This window comes from Suncus etruscus, chromosome 5, assembly GCF_024139225.1.
Source record: "Suncus etruscus isolate mSunEtr1 chromosome 5, mSunEtr1.pri.cur, whole genome shotgun sequence".
In the NCBI taxonomy this organism is placed as follows: Eukaryota; Metazoa; Chordata; class Mammalia; order Eulipotyphla; family Soricidae; genus Suncus; species Suncus etruscus.
The window spans coordinates 123,480,208-123,501,311 of NC_064852.1; the positions used below are offsets into that span (position 1 = coordinate 123,480,208).

At 36.5% G+C, this 21,104-nt stretch overlaps 1 protein-coding gene across 1 annotated transcript in view; it reads left to right on the plus strand.

Annotated features, from left to right (window-relative positions):
* HECW2 (HECT, C2 and WW domain containing E3 ubiquitin protein ligase 2) overlaps window positions 1-21,104 on the plus strand; it is a 445,024-nt gene that overhangs the window by 357,958 nt on the left and 65,962 nt on the right. Inside the window, exons 16-19 of the mRNA XM_049773167.1 lie at window positions 373-475; window positions 3,018-3,114; window positions 16,701-16,784; window positions 20,109-20,218. Of these exons, the coding sequence (XP_049629124.1) occupies window positions 373-475; window positions 3,018-3,114; window positions 16,701-16,784; window positions 20,109-20,218 (394 nt within the window). The remainder of the gene's footprint in view (window positions 1-372; window positions 476-3,017; window positions 3,115-16,700; window positions 16,785-20,108; window positions 20,219-21,104) is intronic.

Here is a 21,104-nt window from a genome sequence, read left to right on the forward strand (position 1 = left end):
TATGCTTTGGGCAGTCAAGCAAAGTTTTCTCTCTGACTATATTGTTGTAGATTGGTGTTCTCTGTCAAGGCAGATCTTATTTCCTGCTTTGGAACAAATTTGCTCTTAAATTTCTAGAGATCAACTATTGTCAGCATATGGACTTATTCTTGTACCACTTGGTCAATTCTCACAGCCCCAGCTTTGCTCAAAGTTATGGTTTCTCCTACTAGAGACTGCATTTTGGAGAATCCAGTGCTGTATTCATTCTGAAGGGTTGGGATTGAACCATGCTCCTGTCAGGTAGTTGGAACAAGTTGACCTCGAGTGGGAGATAAAGCTTTCTAGGTTCTTGTCATGGTGCAAAATGTAAATGTGCTGCTCTGTTTGCAGGTAGGAGAAGATTCTCGACATGCAGGACCACCAGTTCTTCCCAGGCCATCGAGTACATTCAATACAGTCAGCAGGCCACAATATCAGGACATGGTTCCTGTGGGTATGTCACCTAATTCCAGAATCTTTTAGTTTTGCTTTTCTGGTCAGTATTTACCATGTATTTTATGTAAATGCTTCCCTATTGTCAACTTACTTCTTTTGCCCTAGATTGAAAACTTTTTATTACTAAGAAATTGAGTCCAGACTATCAATATTGGAGCTGGAGAAATAGTACAGACAGTAGTGGACTTGCCTTGCACATGGCTGACCTGGGTTTGATCCTCGGTATTTCATATGGTCCCAGAAACCCACTAGTAGTGATTTTTGAGTGCAGGACTAGGAGTAATCTCTCTCTGAGCACCACAGGGTATGGCCAAAAGACCACAAAAATTTTTAAATGCTAAATCTTATACAAACCCATACAATGAATTTTATGCCACTTTCTGAGTAGAGATGTTATATTAGATTGTTGTGAAGAAAATTAACAGAACTGAGTTCTGTGATTATTACAAATTAAGGATTTGGACAAGCAGATACCTATTATATAACTCTAGTTTAAAAAAGTTTAAATGAATGTGAACGTAAAGTAGCAACACAAAATGATTATCACTGGGTAAGCAGAAATATTGGGTCAAAATATTAGAGTGGCCTTACTAATGTAATACTAAATACTTAATATCAAAATTTAAAGTAAATATCAATGCTTAAAAATCTGTAATCTCATAAAACCAACTTCTGTCCCTAGCTAAAAACGTTGATTCAGTCTAGACTGTTAGACTCAATAACAATATTCCAAATGCTAAGAGATTTATATTTCTTGTGTTGAATAAGTTAAGACATGCTTTTTGATCTTCTTTACATGAAGAAATGTATAATTGGATAGTGTTGACTGAATGGGGTTGCTAGGAGAGAGGCCTCTCAAGCAGTGCTCAGAGGCCTCCCAGTGACATATGGCTCACCTGGACTTCGGTTCAATGATTTTCAGGCCCTATAATGATAGAGATTGCTAGGGCCACCCCATCAGTGCTCATGAGTCATCAGGGACACACCTACAGATGCTTAGAAGCATCCAAGTTTGCTCCTGCATTACTTGGGAAGGCATGTGATGATAATTGGGACTGAACCTGTTTTGTACCACTGTATCTCATCTGTTCCATCCAAACTCAAATCTTTAAGGTTTAAGAGTTCAAGTGCTCAATTCTGTAATTTAAATGTAGCTGTAGTTCTGATTTTTAAATACTATAGCCAAAAAGAATCATCTTCTTTAATAATATATTTATTTAAGCACCATGATTACAAACATGTTTGTAGCTGGGTTTTTCAGTTATAAAAAGGAATACACCTCTTCTCCAGTGAAACATTCCCACCATCAATTTCCTCCATCTTCTCCCCCCTACCCCCGACTGCCTGTATTTGAGACATTCTATTTCTCTCACTCACTACCATTATCATGATAGTTGTTATTGTAGTTAATCAAAGAAGTGGATCAAACACTTCTGAAATAAATTTGGAACAATAATTACCCACGAATAGCTAGAGCAACCCTTAGGAAAAAGAATATGGGAGGCATCACTTTCCCCAACTTTAAATTGTACCATAAAGCAACAGTCATTAAAACAGCATGGTATTTGAATAAAGACAGACCTTCAGATCAATAGAATAGACTTGAGTATTCAGAGAATGTTCCCCAGACATACAATTACTTAATCTTTGATAGACAAAAAACGCAAAATAAAGCAAGGAATATTTTTTCAACAAGTGGTGCTAGGACAACTGGTCAGCCACATGCAAAAAAAGTGAATTCAGACCTCCATCTAGCACCATGCATGAAGGCCAAATCCAAATGGATTAAAGATCTTGATATCAGACCTGGAATCATAAGGTATATAAAAGAACACATAGTTAAAACACTCCATGACATTGAGACTAAAGACATCTTCAAGGAGGAAACATCTCTGTCCAAAAAGAATCATTTTAAACAAATTAGTTTTCTTGACCAAAGAGCTATGTAACAGAGCCCTTACATGGACTAATTTTAAAATTCTGAGGATATCAGCCAGCCTTGACTAAGATACAGACTTTTCTTTTAACAGATCAGGTACAAAGTTGATGATTGTGTTGTAGCTGTTGATGCTTATGGTTTGATAAAAAGTTGTATGTTACTTTGTGGCATTATTTCCACAGATTACTAGACCTAACCTCTGCATCTTGGTAGTATTATTTGTGAGGCATATGCATTTTGGTAATCATAGTTTTGCCTTTTATCAGTTTATTTTGTCTGATATTTGATAGGCTACTTTTGAGGTTGATTTTGGTTAAGTGGTAGTCTCAAACAATATTCACAATCTTTTTGAAGATTTCATCGTGCAATTTGATAATAAACATGACATGAGTTTAACAAATGATTTTAACAAATTCTTAAGTCAAGACTAATAGATTCAAGTCCAATATTCATATAACAGGATAGATAAAAATTGCTGTATAAGTAGCAAACTATGACCTCAAGTACAAGAAATATTAATCATATGAATACATTTTAAATGCATGGATTTTATGCTCTAAACCGAGTAGACTTAAACTTTTTCCTTTCTGATTTTTTTCAGCTTACAATGACAAGATAGTTGCATTTCTGCGCCAACCTAATATCTTTGAAATTCTACAGGAACGTCAACCTGATCTCACACGAAATCATTCACTCAGGTAACCATAAGATTGGCTGATTTTCAGGGACACGGTTAATTTCCTTGGAAATTCACTCTTTCTTGTTAGCATTGTGTACAACAAAGGCTTTTTGTACACAAGCTGTCATTAACATCAGACCTTTGTAATCCTGGCATTTCTCTACTAAGTCTAAGGATCAAGTAAGATCGACTAAACAACCTGGAACTATCTTTTAAAAAGAAATGTTGAGGGGGCTGGAGCAGTGGCACAGCAGTAGGGCATTTACCTTGCACATGGCTGACCTAGGACGGACCTCGGTTTGATTCCCCAATGTCCCATATGGTCTTCCAAGCCAGGAGTAACCCCTGAGCGTCATCGAGTGTGTCTCCCCCCCCAAAAAAAAAACAAAATAAGTAATGTTGAAAAGTAAATTTCATACCCAAGAATGTTTCTAGGTGTGTGCTATCTTGAAAATAATCAGATACTAATACTTTTTATATTGTTTGAATAAACAAAAGTAACATAAGTTTATTTCATTGCAATTTATAAAATCCCAGAGTTTGTATTTACAGTTTTCCATCATGAAAATACAGTGGATCCCAGAAAGACTGATCCTCTCTACAATTCAACATTTCCTTGCATCAACCCTCTTTTTAAAACAAGTCTTCAATGGATCATGCTTCAGTTTAGTTTTCTGTATTCTTTTGATTACCTGTTGTTTCTTTTCCCTGGAAAGCATTTGCCTTCTGTATTTAACAAGAAAGATGTTTTCTTTAAAATTCAGTGTAAGCTGGGTCTAGGATTAGAGCTCATTGGTAGAATATGTACTGCTCATACACAAGGTTTGAATTCAATCCTTAGTGAAAAAACAAGCAACCATCACAACAGGAATAATTCAATGCAAACTCATTGAAACTTTGGTGGGAAACTGTGGACTCTTGTCTTCATGATCCACATTAATATTTCTTAACTTCAGTCTGCTAGGCATACGTGTAAATGGTAAAATGTTGAGTTTTTGTAGAAATTCTCATATAATCCTAAAGCTATTTTGCCTACTTGCTGGTTGAAATATTTGCCAAATAGCACCACCCTGACTATAGCATCAATTCTTAAGTACTTCTCAGCTTAGTTGTGCTAAATTGTTTCCATCAGGGTCACCTGGTTTTTGCCTGGTCTAGTCACCTTCTAATTCTTCTCCCTTTTCTAGTATACACCCTAAGTTCTCACACCCTGCTCAGAAGTTTAATTCAGGAGATGCAGGTTCAGCTCAAGTATGTAATTTCTTAAAACCTCACCATATAATTTCAGTAGCATAGCCACTGTAATAACCTCTGGTCTAGACACTCATTCGACAATTAATTTTGTAATACATCAAGTATCTTTCATCTTATTTTGACCATTTGACTTTTGTAATTTAATTTGACTTTTAATGTTCCTGTGCTTGATTTTACAGTTTAGTATCTTAGTTCTTCACTGCTCAATATCTAGAATAGTATGTTGCATAGAGTGAACATAAATATGTATTGATATACAGCAAGGACTCAAATATTGACATTTTATTCAAATTTATTTGGTTATTAATGTTGATCAGTCAAAAAGAACAATAAAAATCTTGGTCTACATGAATAAACAAAATGATAGTCTCTGAGGATCTCTTCTATTATAGTTTTTTCCCTGAAAATTCAGGTTTTCAGTATTAGTTAGGGAGGTTAAGTTTGACTTATATATATGTTGATTTCAAAAGCATCAAATAATATTCTCATGATACTGTCTCTTATTATTTTTAAATTTAAATGACTTTCATTTTTAGACAACCAACAAGATACATATTTTTCTTAAAAACAGTGCCTTACTCTAAATATGTTAAGGTCAAAATAAATAAAAAGCTCAAAATGGCATTTGTTCCTGTTTTCTATCTGACCTGGTGTTGATTATTCCTTGAAAGTTGCTATCCCTTTGAAATTTTCTAAAGGCTAAAACTCCATCTGATTTTTGGCATAATACTACCAAGGCTCATAGAAAAATTCCAGTTTTTAAAAATCAATGAACATATAATTCAAGTCTCACCTTGAACCCCAACACACACGATCATACACACATACATACATGCATACATACATAAATACATATTCCTTCTAATCATTTATTTTTTTGAAAGTTCTCCACCACAGAAAAAAGAACAACAACATAAAAATCAAGGTTTTAAGTTTTACTCCTCTCCTATTCTTGGAACCAATTTAATATCTCTTCAAATCTTCACTGTCACAAATCATATGGTTTTTCTCATCTTCATGGATCTCTCATGCTTGATAGAACCTGTTTTGGGAGGTGGGTCGGGGATTTAGGCCACATCCTGAGGTGCTCAGAATACCATGTGGTACAGGGATTTAAATTAGAGTCAGCTACCTGCCAGGTAAACACCTCCACATCCCCATGCTCTTGCTGTACCCCTTGATTTATAATACCATAACAGATCTTCAGGAAAAAGAGAATGCAGGTCCCACTAGATAGCTTCCAGCTTTGCTTTTTTTTTTTTTTCTTCTTCTTCTTCACTTTTTTAGAGTCTTAAAAGTCTTTCATCAGGCCAGAGTGATAGCACAGTGGGTAGGGTGTTTGCCTTGCACAAGGCTGACCTGGGTTTTATCCCTTGTCCCATATAGCCCCCTAAGCTTGCCAGGAGTAATTCCTGAGTACAGAGCCAGGAGTAACCTCTGAGTACTACTGGGTATGATCTAAAGACAAAAACAAAACAAACAAAAAAATCTTTTATCCTGGAAAAGGAAGATAGCTCAAAGGACAGACACTAGTTCTGTTTGGCCTCCCAAGCAGCACCAGATGTTGGTCACTGATGGCCTTTGAGCACTGCTGGGCTCAAGGAGCACCATGTCACATCACTAGGTCTGAGTACTGAGCCTCTGGCTAGTAAGGTTGGACTCACTGTTACTTGGGTCCTTTCTAATCCCCCTGAGCATTGCTTCAAAGTGCACTCAGTCCACTTTGTAAAACTTTTTTAATTGCTTGGGATACTATGTTTTCTGATACTGTTAATGATGGTTTTCAAATACTACTTCCATCACCAGTGTATCTACTTCCTCCCATCAAGATACCTTCCCTTCCAACTTCCCCAAACTCAGTTTTGTGGATAAGTTCTTCCATCTTGTTTTGGCTCCTTTTTTTGCTACCTTGTTGTGTACCACTTTCACATATGAGAAAGATCATTCTATATCTATCCTTTTCCCTCTGACTGACCACACTCAGCATGAAATACTTTGGGTTCCATCCATATTTTTGCAAGTTGCATAATATTCTTTCTTAGAGCTATGGAGTATTCTATTGTCTATATTCCACAAATTCTTAGTCCCTTTATTTGTACATGGGCATTTGAATTGTTTCCGTATCTTGGCTCTTATTTTTAAGTGCTGCAATAAACATAGGGATGCATATATCCTTTCAAATTAATGATTTTGTGCTTTGGCAATAGATGTTAGAAACCCCTATCCCAATATATTTTAAGTCTCCAACCTATAGATTATTGAAGTTTTTATTTTTATTTTTTTTGGTTTTTGGGCCACACCCGCTGACACTCAGGCTATGCGCTCAGAAATAGCTCCTGGCTTGGGGGACCATATGGGATGCTGGGGATCGAATAGTTGTCAGTCCTAGGTTAGCACGTAGCAAGGCAAACTCCCTACTGCTTCCACCACCGCTCCAGCCCAGATTATTGAGGATTTTTTTTGTGTGTGACAGATAATATCTTCCTTAAAAGTCTCTTTCACATAATTCTCACAGTGCAATTTGTTTAAGAAATTGTTTGATAATTGTAATGTTATCTTCTTATTCCTAAATGTCATTATAAATTTTCATTTCCACTTTCTCAAAACTCCTTTCAGAATTTGACTGTGGTGAACATACATAGCCTGGGAAAGCAGAAGGAAGCAGAAACACAAATCAATGAGACAATGCTGCTCCTCGGACACATGCTGTGTGTCATACTGCACTTTTAGTTCCTTGGTATCTAAGCATATTGCTATCATAACAGCATAATGAGGAAGTTTGGATATCTAAGAGAACATTCTGTTTCCTATGATTAAACTTGCATTGTAAGAGTTGTCTCACAAATACAGGGATGGGGAACCTACATGGTACTTTAATCTTGTATTTTATTAATATTTTTGATAATGTTTTATGCATGAAATAGAGCCACTGAGTAATTTTCTGTAAAAAATGACTGGATCACTCTGTGAGCAAGAATCCCCTATATATTTGTTTGTTTGTTTGTTTTGGTTTTGGTTTTTGGGTCACACCCAGCAGCGTTCAGGTATTACTCCTGGCTTTAGGCTCAGAAATTACTCCTGGTAGGCTTGGGGGACCATAAGGGATGCCGGGATTTGAACCACTGTCCTGCATGCAGGGCAAATGCCCTACCTCCATGCTCTCTCTCTGGCCCAAAGAATCCCCAATATTTGTGTTACTTTGTGGGTGTGTTTTTTTATCCTTGACACAGTCACTTAAATGACTTCTCCTGATATAATGTAGGCAATAAGTAATAATAGGTAGCCTCCAAATTTTGTGATTTTCTTGGTTTTCTCACAATTTTATCTTTCTCCTGAGGATAGAAAGAATATTAGGTTCTTTCTTTTGTGTATTTTTGTAGCGTCTTATTCCCCGAGACTCCAATTGTTCTTTTTTCCCCTGTAAATTGATTATAAGTTTTGTAGCATTTAATGACTTTTGTTTTCAAGTACTATATGTAGAGCTATATTTTAAAGCTATATGTAGCTCAGCAATGGAGCACTTGCTTTGCATGGAAGGGAAAAAGGAAGGAAGGAAAGAAGGGAGGAAAGCAGGAAAGGAAGAAAAGAGGGTGGGAAGAAAAGAGGAAGGAAGGAAGGGTGGGAGGGAAGGAAGGAGGTGAGAGACAGATGAGGATTTTGCTGAATAACAGCAAGAAACAGATTCTTCAACTACATATATTCTCCAATCTACGCAAAAGGAAAATTTGCTACTCAGATTTTACTTTAGGGATAAGCTATAATTATTTAGAGGCCTTTGGCATATGTATACATATATAATGTATGTGTCTAGTTTTCTTACTCATATACTTTATGCATAAAATCTCATATTAACTTTTAAATAACATGACCAAAATTAAGTTAACTTCTTTTGAGTATTCATAGGCACTTGTTAAGTAATTTCCCCATAAAAATGTTTTCTTATAGAACTTTGAAAATTTTTTCTAATTTGAAAATCTGTTTATTCACTGGAGAGTTCTCCAAAGTATTGAACTTTCTTGCTAAAAAATGGTTTGAGGTATTCAAACAAGTTTCTAGCATGAACAATAATCATCTTTTTAGTATACCTACATCATTATTTATTTTTTGTTGCATTTTTGTATTCATTAAGAAAGCACTTCAGCAAAGTACCACCCTTTACCAAAAACTCATCAAATATCTGCTTTGTGTGAGCCAAAGCAAAATATTAATGTTGGATCCAACCTCAATACTTTCCCCAAGACTCAAAGAATAAAAAGCCATTTCTAAAAATTGGTGAGAACAATACTTGACACTTCAAACACAAAATAGTTTTAAATGAAATCTATTTAACATTTACATTGAACTAATTGTTAATAAATTAAATTGATAGATGCATTTCTTATAAGAGATAACAAAATAACATCCTATCAATGAATACTAATTAATACATTTTTTAATATTTTTTGCGCTTATTTCCGTAGGAATACATTATAGAAAACATTATTTTTTGAGTCACACCTGGCAGCGCTCAGGGGTTACTCCCTGCGCTATGCTCAGAAATCGCTCCTGGCAGGCTCGGGGGACCATATGGGATGCTGGGATTCGAACCATCGTCCTTCTGTATGCAAGGCAAACTCATTACCTCCATGTTATTTCTCTGGCCCCTATAGAAAACATTCTTACAGAATCATCTAAGTTCCCTTATATTAAATATTAGGCATCCTGGTCTGTATGTCTTAACTTTAATCATTTACAGTAGAAATAGCATGATATAATTATATCAGTGGCATGATACAACCTGTGCTTCAGTGGTTTTTCTCTCTTTTATTATTTTTGGAAGGGTGGAGTTTATAGGACACACCCAACTGTGTTTAGGGCTTCTTCCTGGCTCTATGCTCAGGGGCCACTCCTGAGGGATCACTTGGATTGCTGGGGATCTAACCCAGGTCATTTGTATGCAAGACAAGTGCCTTCCCATTATACTATTTCTCTGGTTCCTGCTTAATTGTTTTTAAATAGTCTAAAGTATTTCCTCCATATTTATTCATGTAGACTTAAATTCCAAATTAAATTAAATTAAAATGTGAGGTCAAGGTCAAGTTTTACTCAATTTTAAGTCCTCATAAGACCTGAGATCTTCTATTCATAGTTGGAATTTAATGATAGCATCTAAAATAACTTATTCCAAAAGGTAAATAACTATAATTTTAGCTTCATATAGCCCCTATATTAAAAATATAGAATGTATACATTTAATATAATTTATATATGTTTATATATTCTAATATGCCATCTTAGATCTTAGGCAATGATAATATAACATTTATTCTGAAAATGATATGTTTATTTGGCACATAGGATTCTTCTGAATTTTGAGTTGAAATTCCAATAACTTTTCCACTTATAAAATTACATTGGCATTTTGATGGGGAGGTTTTTTTATAAAGATTTTTAGATAAAAAATATTTACATTTTAATTTTTTCCTATAACTTAATTTTCATATCTTCAATCCTTTCATTTCTTGTAATTTTCTTGTTTACTTATTTAGCAACTAAGATTTTTTTTGGTTTAGTTTTTCCCCAACTATTTTGTTTCTGTTTTTGTTGAGGCTGAACTTTTTTTTTTTGGTATTCTAGATAATGACCGCTCAAATAAAAGAAAATACTAATTTTTGTGGTACTAGTTTCTGGAAATTGGTGCTTTGAATTCATTTCCCTTGCCTTGATATTTTACACCATAATTTTGAAAACACTGTTTTCTTCTCCTATCTCTTTACGTGCTGTTTCACTGGTTGTCCATTGAAATCGTTCCACACTAATTTATCTATTTTAAAATAACATCTACCAGCAGGCAATATACTTTTAATTTATGAACTGTTTAAACTTAATGTGAAACTTAAATATGTAATTCAAATGAAACTTAAATATATAATTCATAAAGAAAAAGTCATTGTGCCAGGTAGATAATACAGAAATTAAGGACTTGTCTTGTATGCAGCCAACCCTAGTTTAATTTTCTGGCACCACATATGATTCCTTGGCCACTGTCAGGAGTCATTTTTAAACATAGAATCAGAAATAGCTCCTGAGCAGCATCAGGTGTGGCCCCAAATCCTTTCCCCCAAGAAATATCCTATAGATGTGTATCCTAGCAGATCATTGAAATAAATTCTTTCATAAAATGATGGAATTACAGCTTCTAAACTGTCAGAATACCTTAGGTGTAATAATGTCTTAAGGTTACTTTGTGCGCAATAACTAAAATACTTTCAGTGGTTTGCTTTATACAGATTTTTTAAATTGAAATGTTATAGTTCATCTCTTTAGAATTCAACATTATTTTAGTTTTAAAGAGAAGTATCTTTTGGAGGGGGTGGGACGTGGGCCACACCCAGCAGTGCTCAGAATTTACATCTGACTCGGCCTTCAGGAATCACTTCAGGCGGTGCTTGGAGGATGATACGTGGTGCCAGGGAACACACCTGGATCAGCCACATCCAAGGCAATCACAACCTTTGTCCTATCCTCCTGGTCCCTAGAGAACTTTCTTATCTATTTCTTATCATCAAAGTATTCAATTAATTCTTGTGGAATTACAAGTATCAGTATGAGTAAAATAACTTGCCAACAAGGGCAAAAGAAAATGGCATCTAGTTTGAATTTATTTCCTTTCTTTTTGTAAACAACTTTAATCTATATTCATAAATGACATTGGTTGATTGTTGATAAAACATAAAAAGTAATAAAGCCTTAACATTGTTAAAACTTTATTTTTAAGTGGCTAGATTGATTTTTTAAAAAATAATATCTTTATTTAAGCACCATTATTACAAACATGTTTGTAGTCAGGTTTTAGTTATAGAAAAGAATACTCCCCTTCTCCGGTGCAACCTTCCCACCACCAAAGTCCCTATCTCCCCCCCTCCTCTACTCCCTGCCTGTATTTGAGACAGGCATTCTATTTCTTTCATTACCATTGTCATGATAGTTTTTAGTGTAGTTATTTCTCTAATAACTTGTTTGTATCCATTTTTGATAGAACATGCTTTCTGTTGCAATAGGAATAAGTAATTATGAGCAATAATATACTCAATAATTTACTCAATAATTTAAAAGTAATATACTCAATAATTTAAAATGATCAAGCTCTACAATATAATAGATTCCACATGGACTATTTTGCTTGTCTTTTTTCAATCAGTCCTTCTCAAATCCTCTGAAGTCAGCACTCTGCTTGTTTCAATAGATATAGTGAGTTATTGAAATTCTTGGCAAGAAACTTATTTATATCCACTTACAACACATTTTGCCCCTAAGTGTATGGCTAATAGGCCACTTCTAGATATCTTGAAGAATCATATTATTATACTGAGCCAAACTGTGTTGTGGGATGTGGAAAGAGTTGGTTTCTTAATTATTTAGCTCTCTCCCTGCTGTTACTTTATGGCTTGGCTGTGTACTAGCCTATGTATGAAACTAATGTTGATATTCTTTGCTTGACATTACACAATTCGTGAAGTCATGGAATTTCTCTCAAAGAGCCCTCTGGCTTTTTTTCTTTTAAACATTTCTGTCTCTTTGAAGGTGTTACAGAACTGTATCCACAAGGAATCATGTGTGTGCAGTCTGCAATCCATAAAGTTTGCTGGCTCAGAGGCATGGATGCTTCTGATTGTTTCTGATCACGTGCCCTTCTTTCAATTCTACCAAAATGTTGGTTGGTTTCTGTGAGAGTTTTTGCCGTGGGAATTTGTCTTGAGACACTGTCACTGTCCCCAAATGATCTTCTACAGAAATTGATCTCCTGGGGTAATTTAATGCACTGGAAGAGTAGTACAAAGCCTTAAATAGTACCAGTAACTGAAAGACAGCTGTTAGCTAGCAACTTTTTCCTGAGATTTACAGTGTCAAATTTAGCATTTTGTTAGTACAGTTTATGAGTTTCAAGCTTTCTTGTTATTATACTGCCTTCTTATCTATCTTTCCCCTTGAGCCTCATTTTAATTTATAAGCTGATGTCGGTTTTCTTGTTTTCATTTTTCTCTGTCACAGTGAAAAACAAATGGGCCGGAGAGATAGCACAGTGGTAGGACATTTGTCTTGTACTGCTGACCTAGGATGGACCTTGGTTCGATATCCATTGTCTCATATGGTCCCCCAAGCTAAGAGTGATTTCTGAGCGCATAGCCAGGAGTAACTCCTGAGCATCATCAGGTGTGGCCCAACCGACCCCCCGCACCCCCCAAAAAAGATAGTATGACTAATTCCAAGTAGTGGAATTATAGATTTGAGGACATTTGTTCGAAGCCCAACTCTGTTACTTGGCATTAGCTAACCAGGCAGTTAGTTGCTTTGTATTTGAGTGCACTACCCATGGCTAAGTATTTGGGGAATTTGAAGATAAAACAGGAAGGATTTGTGCTCTTATGAAACTGGTGTTTCAGAAGGAACTTAAATTCTACCTGAGCACTCCAGTAAGAAAGTGCGATGGAGGAAGTGCTATAATGTGCCATATTGGCCCGTCATGTGCAATTTTGGCACTGCTCTGTTAACTTTTTTTTCTTGTTAGCAAACAGATTCTTTTTATCTACCAATATGTCTTCAGGAAACAATTCATTTCCTAGAGCTTCCCCCAAATCCATTGGGGACATTTTGTTATGAAATGTACTTCTGTTGATCCTCCCACCACTTTTCCATCTTGCAGGGTCTTAATAAGACTTGCTGTTCCAGGCATGTTGCTTCAAGCCCTTTCTCTCCCTCAGTGCACATCTTCCAGTCTGCTTGCTTGCTCACTCTTCCAAGCTCCTGTTGTCCTGACGCGTGGTCCTTTTCTTCTCCCCGACTTACATCCTTCTAAGTTTCCATTCACTAAAATATATCTTGCTTCACACACATGTAAAAGCCCTCTTCGAATAAGCCATGACACCTTTTATGTCTTTTTAGTAAAAATACATAATTTACTTTTTTTTTTTCAGGCTACACCCATTTGATGCTCAGGGGTTACTCCTGGCTAAGCACTCAGAAATTGCCCCTGGCTTGAGGGGACCATATGGGAGATCGAACTTCGGTCCTTCCTTGGCTAGCACTTGCAAGGCAGACACCTTACTTCTAGCACCACCTCGCAGGCCCCGCATACTTTACTTTTTAAAGCTACTGCTTTTGCTTCTCTTTCTTTTGCCTACAAGGACTTTCTATAAATATTTAGCCTCACTTCATCATGATTGATGTGCCTGTTAAAAGAGAAGAAGAGTTTTTGTCTTTTTCAGAGTAAAAGAATTGTGAGTGACAGACAGGAAATGTTAGCAAACTTACCTTGATGTACCTGCTGGCCTGAGGGTAGCTCACTGAGGCACTTGAATTTTGCTTTCTTTGTGTCTGCCTGGGAGTTGGACTCTAGGAAACTACCCTCTTCCCAAAGTGTGTTTTCATTCTCCTGGCACTGTCTTTTAAAACCCATTTAGGAACTGAAATCACATGGCAATATTTAGCCATAAATGTCTTCTGGATAGTCAAAGTAGACTTTCTTCAATATTAGCAGTTCTAGTCTTCAGAATGAAACAAAATTTAAACATTTTCACCAGAGTTCAAGATGATGCCTATAAGATGTATAGCAGACAAAGGCACATTGGCAGGTTTTCTCATAACTAAGATAGTTCCTGTTTTAGTTCTTTTTCTCAGAAAGGATTGGTAAGTGAGGCTATCTGCTCACATCTCTCTTTCTCAGCCTCATCTTTTCTCTGAAAGTAGTAAACCACTGCTCTCTGTGTTTCTTCAGAAAAAAATTTTGCAAATGGCTTTTTAGGACTGTCTGTGAAGCCTAAATATAGTTCAGTGAGGTGAATGAAATAATTTAAATTATTACATTCTTCCTTCTCTATTCCTTAAACTCTTTAGGAAAGGGATACTGACTTGCCTGCCAGTGGATTTCTAATGAATGATAACGTGCCCAAAATGGAACAGACACTCAAAAACACTTGCAAAGGAGGAATATCCACTGTTAGTATAGAAGGTATATAGTGGTGTGGTGTACAGCAGACAGCATGCCCAAGAGTCATGTTCCTGGAAGCATGTGACCCATATGCTTGTCATTGTGGTCAATTAGGGGGCTGAGGTAAAAACCAGTCTCAGCCTGCCTCACTGCCTTCACTGCCTCATAGTTCGGTTCTAGATAGTAATGAAAGTTTTCAACCTGACCTCTTCTCTCTATTATCCTCCTTCTTGTCCTCACCTTGTTATCCGTGTGACCCAGGAAGGGATGATCTTTTACTTATTCACAGGAAACTAGACCCACACTCCTGGATCTGATTATGTTTTCCTCCTCCCTCTGCTCTGGAGAATTCCAGTTAAAGAAGTGGAAGAGAGTGCTTGGCCTGTTTGATTCCTGGTTCTGTTCTGTTTGTTTAGATTATTTTTCTGATAGGCTCAGAGAAACACTGTGTTTTCCTTGGAGATCATTTTTGATTCTTCAAGATCAAAGCATTTTAATATTGACTCTTATTAAGAGTTCTTCTCTGGTCAAATTATTCTTTTTATTTTTCTCTAAGATCCCAGTTCTCTTTTTAAAACCAACTTTGATAACTCTTATCAAAAAGTTATTCAGCTGATAATGGGCCTTACTTTCTGTCATGTGTTTCAGACAGACATGTGATTGTAACACTTGAAGGGAAATGTTCTGCTTGATGGGAGCCTTCAAACTAAGATAACCTTTAGTCAAGACGCTGGTCTGTCTCTCCTGAGTAGCCCTTTTATGTGTGTGTCTGCCATTTGTTTCACTTATTTATAACATATAGGTGGCACAGATTCATTTGCCAAGAACTAGCTACTATAGTATACTATGTAGTCTAGAATTAAAAGATATTATATATAGTCATCTGATATACAGAGAAACTATCATATCACTCCTTGCAATAAAGAACAGAAAATAAAATCTTGTAGTACCAAAAATTAGATGCTTCATCTAATTAGATGCTAACTTACATAAAATGGATTTAGGCAGCAGTAGTCTAGGAGTGAGCTGTTTAACTCCTACTAAGCTGAAACTTACTGATGACACCTACCCTTTCGCCTCCTAGGCATTAAGCAAGAAGAAAATTTGTATTTGAAAATATACACTGGAGTAAAGTCTATGAGAATATCAAATATGAAAGTAATACGTCATCGCTATACATTCAATCTAAATAAATATCTAAAATAGAGTTTAACAGTTTATTTCAGAATTAGAATCTATCACGATTGACACTTAATAGGTTTGCATTGGGTCCCTATGTGCCTGCCAAATGTAATGCACTTCATACCATAGTTTATATTCTTAACTTTTGCCTCCTGTTTTAAAAGATGAATATGTGTGCTTTAAGAGAATTCATATGGAGGTGAAGACTTGCATGTACCTTATTCAGATTTGATCTTAGGCACAATCTGGTCCCCCACGCACTGCTGGGTATGATACTAGAGCTCTCAGACACCACTGAGATAGCTGGCCTGTGTAATCCCCACCACTGCAAGGCTGATAATCACTGAGAAGGACCTCCAAGTCCCCAAGGGTACCTCTTGGGAGTTCAACAATATAAACATTTATGCATATTATATGGTTGATTTGAAATAGCAACCACGTATGTACAATGTAATGAAAAGATATAATGAGAGGAAGCAACTAAGAAAGCTCATCAAAATTCTATTCATCTGAAGAGTTCAAAATTATAGCTCAGTAGCTCATGAGACAAATGTATTTTTATTACTTGTATCTGTAATAAAATAATGCTAAAATTACATTGTGTTTTGCATGTATAAGTATACATTCATTTGTGTAGGTATATGGCATTTATGTCACTGTATCTAGTGACTGTATTCATATCTAACAAACTAAAGTGTTTCATATTTTCATTTATTTGAAAGATCAATGTGTATTTAATGTTGAATATATAAAGTAAATATGTTGTCTGTTTCTAAGTAGTAATGTGCTTTTTCCACTAACAGGAGAATCATCTCAGGGAAACCTGTGAATATTCCTAAAAATGACAAGAAATCTATATGTGAATGTCTGCCCCATTGTCAATATTCAAACTCACAACATCCTTGAATTCAAAGCAGATGCTATTCCCTGTAGTAGTATAAGACAGCAAAACAATTAAGACAGTGAAAGAATGTTTCCTCTACTGTAGAAATAGGGACTGTTCATGTGCACAAGGTTCTCCTTAAAGGCAAGGATTCTATTGTGTTTGGACATGTGTTCTTAGGGTAACACAGAGTAGCTGCTACTCTGTAGAATGGATACTCCACAAGAATTGTGACTATTTTTTAATGGTGTTTAAATCACTGAGCTGAGTCCCAGGAGTCTGCAAACTTACATTTTTCTCTGTTTCTTTGCTTGAACAGGGAGAAGATCCAATTTATACGCACTGAAGGGACCCCAGGATTGGTCCGCCTTTCAAGTGATGCAGACCTTGTTATGTTGTTAAGGTATGTCACACTAGTTCTTGATGAGGAAAGGTTTCTATCATCAGATGTTGTGGAGCTATTGAGAGAATTCTGTATATCAATGTTGATAGCTGAACAGTTACCTTAAAAAGAATAAAGTTTATCTTTATTTTTATCTTTTGGGCCACACCCATTTGATGCTCTGGGGCTACTCCTGGCTAAGTGCTCAGAAATTTCCCCTGGCTTGGGGGACCATATGGGACGCTGGGGGATCGAACCTCGGTCCTTCCTTGGCTAGTGCTTGCAAGGCAGACACCTTACCTCTAGTGCCTCCTCTCCGGCCCCTTAATTTTATCTTTATTTTTAAACCTCATGGAATAGTAAGGTCAAAGCTGTAGTTTACTGTTTTAGTGATATTTCATTTCAGATCTAATTTCTTATCAATTAAATAGTTAAGTATTATTTTTTGTTGTTTGTTTTTTTGTTTTGTTTTGGGGCCACATCTGACAGTGCTCAGGCCTTACTCCTGACTCTGCACTCAGAATTGCCCCTGGCAGGCTTGGGGAAACCATATAGGATGCCAGGGATTGAATCCGGGTCTGTCTTGGGTCTCCAGGTGCAAGGCAAATGCCCTACTGCTGTGCTATCACTCCAACCCCATTAGTTTGATATTATTATTATTAGCCTGCTGATAAAACTGGTGATATTGGAGAAGGGAACTGTTTATAAGATGCCAAACACTAAAACATACCTTTCACAGAATATAACTGCTAGGGTATATGTAGAATTAGAGGGCATATTTATTTCTTTTTTATTCTCAAAATGTGTTTTGTACATTGTGCTCACTTAGTCATATTTATTTAAGATATTAATTATTTGTTTGCTTTGTGGTTTGGGAGTTTTGATTTGGGAAATCAGGTTGAAATTTGTTCACTGGTGCTTCCTGCTAGCTTTTGATATCCCTTCATAAATCAGTGATTTTTTTTTCCCCTGATAGTTAGACCAACTTTGGTTTTTAAGTACTAGACTATTTAATTATTTATTTATTTAATTTTGGTTTTTGGGCCACACTCGGCTGTGCTCAGGGGTTACTCCTAGCTATCTGCTCAGAAATAGCTCCTGGCAGGCACAGGGGACCATATGGGAAGCCGGGATTCGAACCAACCACCTTAGGTCCTGGATTGGCTGTTTGCAAGGCAAACACTGCTGTGCTATCTCTCTGGCCCCGCTAGACTAGTTTAGGAGGGAAAGGTTTTCAAAAGTTGGCAGATTTTCAAAAACCTTTTTTCATTTCTAATATTGTCTCTCAAATGTAGAAAACTGGGGTAAAGTAATGCTTTGTCTAATCTACACTGTAACCTCCACAGATGTAAATAGACTGTAAAGCTGAGTCAGTACTTGATTATTTAGACCTAAGTGCTAACAATATGATTGACATTATTCATGACACCCTTGATTCTAGTATTGATTGCCTGCCTCACAGTTGCCATCATTCGGAAACCAAATTCAAAAGATTCCTTGCCTTTACTTTATGAAACAACTCAAAAGAATATAATCACTTTTCACATATACTTCATTTCACCTCATAGTTGAAAATACCTACTCATAGGGAAACCATTTTTCTGGCTCACAAGTGATCCGCAACCAATGTCCTTGTACTTTTTAATTAAGCAGGATATAATGTGCTTCATGGTCTAAGATTCTATTTGTCAATTAACGTGGAGCACATATTTTGTTTTTGTATTGTCAGTCATAAAAGAGTGTGTTTCATTACAAAATAATTAGCTAGGCTATGAAATCTAAGGTTTCGTCATCTAAGATACTTAGACATTCTCAAAATCTAAATTTCGGTGAATCTACTTTTTCATTTGAATTAAAGAATTCTACATTTGGAATGAATAAACACAAAAAATTATTTTAAAAATGAGTCATAGTTATCAATGAGCTATCCTTAGCTAAATAATCTCCATGTGGTAATATCACAATATAGTTTTACAATTGTTTACTTTGGAAAACATCTTTATTTTCATGAGTCTCTGTCTGATATGTAGTTAGTTGACTTAAGAAAATATTTAAGAGCTGGATAGATAGTACAGTGTATATGACATGGCTTTGCACAAGGCTGACCTATGTTTAACCTCTGGCACTGGCACCGCATATGATCCCTTAAACATGTCCAGGAGTGATGTCTGAGCCCAGAGATAGGATTAATCCCTGAGCACAAAACAAAACAAAATTTGGAATTTTTTTTCTTCTGATATGTGGCCCCAAAACAAAACAAAATTTGAAAATTTATATGTAAGAATAAGTCTATTTATTCTTTGTTTTGAAAAACAATAGTTTTTTTTCTGAAGTTAATGGGCCTTTTGAGAAGTGTGAGAAATTTATTTATTCATAAAGTCTTCCATTTATTTCTAGACTCTCATTTGAAACATGAGATGTATTTATTAATTTAAATTGTGCACAGTGTACAATTTATTATACGTACATGTTTAGTACAAATTAGATATATTTCAGGATATCCACCTTAAACCTTTATTTTTTATTTTACTTTGATGTTTAAGTCATTTAAATCAGTGACTATAGAAGTCATATCTGATAAAAGAGGACAATAGAGGCTTTATATACATGCTCACACATACAGATATGCATATATGTCTACATAGATCTATAGAGTATACATGTATCTTTTTCTGAAATAAAAATAACTATAAATATCTTGGTCTCTGCTGTCTGAATCTCAAAGCAGCCTCTCTCATGGTTACAATCAATTGCCTATTTCTTAGACTGAGGGTAGAAACCATACTTGGTAAGTTTTTATGAGTTCTCAATGAGCTTTTTGTTGTATGTGAATCTTATTCCCAAGTCAAAAATCCCAGGTACTAGGCTTGAGAGATAATTCAAGAAGTAAGGCATTTGCCTTGCTTGCAACCAATCCTGGTTCAATCTCTGGTACCACATATGTGTCCTTTGAGCACCGTTAGGGGTAACTCTTGAGTAGACAGAGGCAGGACTAGCTCCTGGGTAGTGCCAGGTATGAACAAACAAACAAACAAACAAACAAACAAACAGAAAAAAACACAAAATATCCCAAGTAACTCTTTCAAGCTATCATGTAAATACACATAACATTTTGTCACTCAAACTGTCTAAAGGAAAACGGACAAATAACCACAGATCTCCCCAAAGCCTCTGTCAACAGTTGTTTTATCCCAAGTACTATTTGTAGTAAAAAGAGGACAGGTGCTTCTTAGGAAGGGTCTGACTTCAGCTAGACTGGATCAGAGTGAGAGAGAGATTGACTGTAGAAACACTTTCCCCACCTCTTTGGCTAAGGTACGTGTTTTGTTTCTTGTTTTTCCCTAGTTTATTTGAAGAAGAGATAATGTCATATGTGCCTCCACATGCCTTACTCCACCCCAGCTACTGTCAGTCCCCACGCGGCTCCCCTGTGTCCTCTCCACAGAACTCCCCAGGTGAGTCCACCTGCGCTCACAATGGAATTAATTTTCTGCATAGTGCACCTGAGAGTCAGATCTTTCCTCCACCAGGGACAGTGACAAGAATGCTCTGGATGCATCGTTCGTGTTAGCACAAGTATTTGTTGTGTGGCATTTCCTATCTCTTAAAACTGGCTTGTACCTGTTGAGATTAGTTTTGATGGGAAGATAATGACATTTCAAAAGAGAAGGATAAATGTTAGCCTCCTGACATAAGCTAAAGATGGAATTTACTTTTCATTTTGTCATGTAGTGCTTCATGTATATTTGAAAATATTGGGGCATGAAAATAAATAAATTACCATGTTAGCATTTAGGATTTTGAACACTCTCATTAGGAGACCATTTCAACAAATAATGAAATGAAATCCTTTCAAAAAATGGCAAAAGCTGGCTCCCTGTGTGTGACACCAGGCGGGGAAAATCCGCGAAAGTACACCGGCCCAGTGGGGCTCAGCTGTGAAAGACTGTGAGTGTGACCTGTCTATGTCTGTCTACTGTCCTCTTGCGTGAAACTCTTGCGAGTGGGGCAAAAAGAGCCTCCAGAAACCTCGCTCGCCCAGACGCCATTTTCAGGGAGGGACTTCAGAGCATAAAAGCCGGCTATCCTTTGCAAAAGCTGGCTCCCTGTGTGTGACACCAGGCGGGGAAAATCCGCGAAAGTACACCGGCCCAGTGGGGCTCAGCTGTGAAAGACTGTGAGTGTGACCTGTCTATGTCTGTCTACTGTCCTCTTGCGTGAAACTCTTGCGAGTGGGGCAAAAAGAGCCTCCAGAAACCTCGCTCGCCCAGACGCCATTTTCAGGGAGGGACTTCAGAGCATAAAAACCGGCTATCCTTTGCAAAAGCTGGCTCCCTGTGT